At 46.6% G+C, this 5,692-nt stretch overlaps 1 protein-coding gene across 1 annotated transcript; it reads left to right on the forward strand.

Moving 5' to 3' along the window:
* Nucleotides 1-537: 537 nt before the first annotated feature.
* LOC148026827 (4-coumarate--CoA ligase-like) lies at nucleotides 538-4,597 on the forward strand. Its single transcript, XM_087691351.1, has 6 exons — nucleotides 538-1,904; nucleotides 2,958-3,156; nucleotides 3,323-3,468; nucleotides 3,593-3,660; nucleotides 3,804-3,906; nucleotides 4,057-4,597. Exons 1-6 carry the CDS (start codon nucleotides 813-815, stop codon nucleotides 4,204-4,206), a joined length of 1,758 nt encoding a protein of 585 aa, XP_087547477.1. The 5' UTR covers nucleotides 538-812; the 3' UTR covers nucleotides 4,207-4,597.
* Nucleotides 4,598-5,692: the final 1,095 nt, after the last annotated feature.

Genomic DNA, 5,692 nt, shown 5'->3' on the forward strand with positions numbered 1-5,692 from the left:
AGAAAATGGAATCCCAATAAATGGAACCATAGTAAGGCGAGGAAAAGATGGGTAGGCATGCATTCTCTTTGCCCCGCCCGCTTGCAAATCTAGAAAGGGAACTTGTGGGCCCCGAAAAGGTCGGGGATCCAAATGCATGGGCGGGACCCACGGGTGCGCTGGCACTTCTAGTGGCCGCGCCTCAGCCCACGAGGCTGCGAGAGCGAGCTTTAACGTCGCAGACCAAAATGCGATGCGGCAGCGTCCACGCCCACGAGGATTGTGCTCCGCAAGAGAACTAGAAAAGCCAGGGGAAGACATCCTACATTAGTCATGAGAATAGCTACCCCTAAAATTCCCGACAAATTTAGCTGCGTCCGGTAATCATCGTGACAATCCACCGTAGACCAGTCTCCTGATTGACCAGTTCTCACTTGCAAAAGCCAGACTGGTCTTACTCTCACTTGCGAAAGCCACGGTGAATTTCTCCTCTCTCTCACACGTCTATTTGGAGGCCCACTCCTTATTATACTCTCTCTCATAACCAGCAGAACTTATAAGCGTTCGCAACGCAAGCCTTACTGTCTCGTACTGCCCGCATTGGCATCCATCCTTGGCTTTTAATTCTCCACGATCCTCGCCTTCACGCCAATCACCCCTCTCATTGCCTGCACTCCATCTATTTCTCTTCTTCATTTCGTATTCATTTACATAGCTCAAGGTCGCTCGCTCGCTCGCGCTCTCTCTCTCTCTCTCTCTCTCTCTCTGTGCGCCTGCTCCTATCCTCATTGTAGCAGGCGCGCAGTTCCTCTCATTCCGTTCCAAGCTATCCCATGGCCGCTGCAGTCATGGCTCCCTCCCGGCCCGCTGCTGTCCCATCCTCAAGTCCCGCAGAGATTGTCGAATCCTCGCCTGCTGCTACTAATCCTGCTCCAGTGGAGCACATCTTCCGATCTCGCTTGCCAGACATCGAGATACCCAGCCACCTAACTTTAACGCAATACGTCTTCGAGAATGCGTCGCAGTACCCCGACAAGACGTGCATCATCGAGCATTCGACAGGAAAGGAGTACAGCTACGCGGAGGTGGAACGCATCGCACGAAAGGTAGCGGCGGGGCTGGCGAAGATTGGGATAGAGCAGGGGGATGTGGTGATGCTGCTGCTACCGAACTGCGCAGAGTTTGTGTTTTTATTCCTGGGGGCAGCCATGAGAGGGGCCGTGGTGACGACGGCCAATCCGCTGTACAAGCCGGCGGAGATACACAGGCAGGTGCAGTCGGCCAAGGCGCGCCTCATCATCACGCAGTCGGTCTTCGTGGAGAAGCTGGCCGAGGAGTGCGAGGCGCACATTCGGATCATGACCGTTGACGGGGCGGTGGCATCGGACGGCGGGGAGGGGAGCACGAGTCTGCACATCTCGGTGCTGCTGGAGGCTGACGAGGCGGACTGTCCGGAGGTGGCTATCAGCCCGGACGACGTGGTGGCCCTGCCCTACTCGTCGGGGACGACGGGCCTGCCGAAGGGGGTGATGCTAACGCACAAGAGCCTGGTGACAAGTGTCGCGCAGCAAGTGGATGGCGAGAATGCGAACCTGCACTTCTCGACAGATGACGTGGTGCTGTGCGTGCTGCCGCTGATTCATATCTTCAGCCTGAATTCGGTGATGCTGTGCGCGCTGAGGGCCGGGTCGGCGATCGCGATCATGCAGAGATTCGACGTGCTGGCGCTTCTGCAGTTCATCCAGCGCCACCGCATCACCGTGGCGGCGGTCGTCCCGCCCATTGTCCTGGCCATCACCAAGTGCCCCACCGTCTCCCACTACGACATCTCCAGCGTCCGTAAAGTGCTGTCCGGGGCCGCCCCCATGGGCAAGGAGCTCGAAGATGCCCTCCGTGCCTGCCTGCCCAACGCCGTGATTGGTCAGGTACCCCCTCGCGCTAATCATCCCTCGTCCTTGGCTTTTCCCTGTCGTTCTTTCTTTTCCCTCGTCCTTGGCTATTCTCTGTCATTTTTCTAAGCTCAGTGTCCACGAAAAACCTTTGATCGAAAGTGTTTGAGGGATTTTGAATCTAAATTAAATGTGTTTTCTATTTCATAACTAAATGCTTTACAGAAGCTCATGGTTTTCTAATCCCTCATTCTTTAAAGTTTTCAAAGTTCTTTCTAAATTCGCCCAATTTATTTTGCTTGGCTTTTCATTAACACTAACCAGTGATGCAAAACCTTTCCACAATGAAGATGGAATATTTTGTCTTCTTGTGGATTTTTTAAAGAATTTGAGAAAGGTTTGAAACTTGAAAGATGCTTGGGAGGTGTGCTCTAGGTTTGGACATAAGTATCCAGTTACACACCCACACTGTCTCAAACCACTTGAACTGCAACCCCCTTGGCTATCTTCTTGTGGATTCCCTTGATAAGTTTGGTTATTTTCTTTATTGTTAAACGGATTGGTTAGAACTGTTACTCCTACATGCATGTTAAAATCCAGAGGTCTAGCTTTGTTACTTGGGCTTTTTCTATGTCGTTGGTTGTTTCTCACTAACTTTCAAAGGATGAAAGTTATTCATCTTTTTAAGAAGGCGGAGTGGAAGATCAAAATATTAGTCATGGAAAGTAAGTACGTAACGTAAGTGGGTTTTGGAGAAGTGGGAGAACATTATCATGGGTTTAAACACTTAGTTGTGGCATTTCCCATTTTAAGTTTGTATATAACGTATGACATAATAAGGTTGCCAAGCTAAATCTTAGGTTCTTGTTGAAACATCTAAGGGAGGCCTTTCCCGTCAAGTTGCTTGGGGCTTTGTATGTAATATAAGACAATATGAGCAGACATTTTTGGCGTCCTGTGAGCAATTCAACCTTTTCGCAATGATTAATTGCTATACTTATCTGTGCCTCAGCAAATGAGTTGAAGCAAGACGGCACCTTACAAAGCAATACAAGGAATATTAACTCCCGAGTGGCTTTGGTTTAACAGGGTTACGGCATGACTGAAGCGGGTCCCGTTATATGCATGTGTCTGTCGTTCGCCAAGTATCCCAGCCCCGTCAAGCCAGGTTCCTGCGGGACGGTCGTCAGAAATGCACAAATGAAGATCGTGGACACGGAGACGGGGGCGTCGCTGACCTACAACCAAGCCGGGGAGATCTGCATCAGAGGCGATCAAATTATGAAAGGTAGTGTAGTTGCGTTTGACACCATCGATGGATTATGCCTGAAATCACAGCATATCGATACGACTGAGTTATAATCCTATGAAATCATGATTATATTAATACAACTTGAGTTTTTCTTCCAAAGATCGCCTTAGTAACACAGTTGAATTCTCTCTTTAAAACTCAGGTTACCTCAACAATCCGGAAGCTACCGCATATACAGTCGAGAAGGACGGCTGGCTCCACACTGGAGACGTGGGTTACGTCGACGACTACGGGGAGGTGTTTATCGTTGATCGCGTCAAAGAGATCATCAAATACAAAGGTTACCAGGTAAGATGCCGTGTAACTAGCTACTTAGTAAAGTGGAAGGCTTTCTTAGAGTGCCAACACCCACGATAGTAAAATAAATTGCCAAATCGCGATTCGCTGGATAGCTGATATAATGTGGCCTCAGGTTCCACCCGCTGAGCTGGAAGGTATGCTGATTGCTCATCCGGGGATCCACGACGCTGCAGTGGTCCCGTAAGTTACCATATTATTTGCCAACTAATTTTCATCTCGTAACCATAGTTTACCAGTTGATTAGTAATTAACACGATAGGATCAGTGCTGGATGCTTCTTTAATTTGCTCACTGATCGTCGGTGAACTATATAACAAATGCAGGGAGCCGGATGAGTTGGCCGGAGAGCTGCCTGTGGCGTTTGTGGTGAGATCTAGCGGGTCTGATATAACCGCGGAAGAGATTAAGCAGTACGTTGCGAAGCAGGTGCGTGTGAACTGTGAAATTGTGATTAATTCATACTCCTGATTGGGGGGTGGGGGGCCCGGGGTAGTTGTCTTGCTTTTAATACATGCTGACAATCGGCGCCAACTGAGCAAAGGTCTGAGATTAATTGATCATGCGTGTGGACTGCAGGTGATCTTCTACAAACGTATATGTAAAGTGTACTTTATCGAGGCCATTCCCAAGTCCCCGACCGGGAAGATACTGAGGAAAGTTCTGAAGCAGCAGCTGGCTGAGGAGGCGGCCCAAAGGACTAAGGCGGCATCCCAGGAGCAGGCCTAATTACTCTCAGTCTATTAAGAACCTTTACTCCACTGATTCTTCCTCTGTATCATAAAAAATCTGGTGTGAGGACGACCGAAATCGGGCCTCAAAACCCTTCCAATATTCATTTTTGGTAATGCGCCTCAAGCCCTCAGGTCAAGCTGAGCTGGCCTTGCCTCATCCCATCTCACAACATTCAAACGTACAAGCGCCCCTTTTGACGCATCGCCCCCTTTATCATTTTATGTAGCCGCCGCCGCCGCCGCCTCCATCTTTACCGTATGGGTGTCAAGTTAAACTTGACATTGTAATTGTATCTGTACACGTTCTCTCCCATGGATGAATTTCTTCGGTTCACTCATCGTACAAATGTTTCCTGCCAGTACAATTACGAGCACTCTTATAACCCTGCAATGCGTAAGCTAATGTTTCCTGCCAATACAACTACCTTTACTATTATAAGAACCCTAACATCATCTAGTGTGAAGTAAAATAACAACATATCTATGGCTGACTATACACCAAGTAATGAACGATCATTTTATAGATTTTAACCAATCAAACTGCTTATTCAAAGGTTGAGCATCCATAGGCCTTTGCACACAAGAGAGGATATGACTTGTTTACTTGCTAGACGTGAACTCCCTTGTCCACTTTTGAGTAGGAAACCTCCCCTATCTACTTTGTAAAGTAGAGTGTAGGAGAATGATATAGCCTTTGCATTTTCAGCCAGTCATTAAATTTGTAAGTTATTACTTTTGACACTTAGTGTTGACATTCCATCTTACTTGTGTGCTCAAATCTCCATTGTATGTGTGCGTGTGTAGAATGCTTGGTCACTCGACGACAACTTAGTGAGGCAAGTGAAATTGTTGGGCAAACTTTGCTTGACAATCCATTTCTCCACTTTCTCTCGTCTTTCTGTTTGTATTTTTTTTCTTCTCTCTCTCTCTCTATATCTCTCTCTTTTCCCAATTTCTCTCGTCTCTTTGTTTTTGTTTTTTTTCTTCTCTCTCTCTATATTTCTCTCTTTCCCCAACTACATGTCTACTTTTTTTTTTGTATTTTAGTTACCTATGTATTAGACACTTCTCGAAACAAGTGAATGAAGGCATGCTATGAATGTGGTCTGTTATTGGCATAATAATAATTATTTGAATATTTGATTAAGAACTTGATTAAGCACAATCATTGATGCTAGATAACAAAAAAACTAACTAATAAAATTGAAAAAAAAGACTAATAAAATTAAAAGTATTACAATATTTTAAAAAAAATAACCAATAAAACGAATATGAATTAGTAATCCGAAAGAGAGGAGGGAAGTTGAACTCCTTCACCATGCTATTGAGCCATGGCTCTACCTAGCTCTTTGTGGTAAGGTGGAAAGAGGGTTAATTTATTAATATATCACCCATCTTTCCACTTGCAATGCAGCTGCTACAGAAGGTTAGTGTTGTCTTCGTTGTCGATCTGCTTTGCAATGTTAGAATCATCACAGACT

This window comes from Lygodium microphyllum, chromosome 13 (assembly GCF_053477565.2).
Source record: "Lygodium microphyllum isolate KBCC chromosome 13, Lygodium_microphyllum_v1.1.10, whole genome shotgun sequence".
NCBI classification, from domain to species: Eukaryota; Viridiplantae; Streptophyta; class Polypodiopsida; order Schizaeales; family Lygodiaceae; genus Lygodium; species Lygodium microphyllum.

Coding starts and splice junctions, on each gene's coding strand:
- LOC148026827 (XM_087691351.1), top strand. CDS start 813: ATGGCCGCTGCAGTCATGGCTCCCTCCCGGCCCGCTGCTGTCCCATCC. Junction 3,469..3,592: donor TCAAATACAAAGGTTACCAG/GTAAGATGCCGT, acceptor ATGTGGCCTCAG/GTTCCACCCGCTGAGCTGGA. Junction 3,661..3,803: donor CACGACGCTGCAGTGGTCCC/GTAAGTTACCAT, acceptor TAACAAATGCAG/GGAGCCGGATGAGTTGGCCG.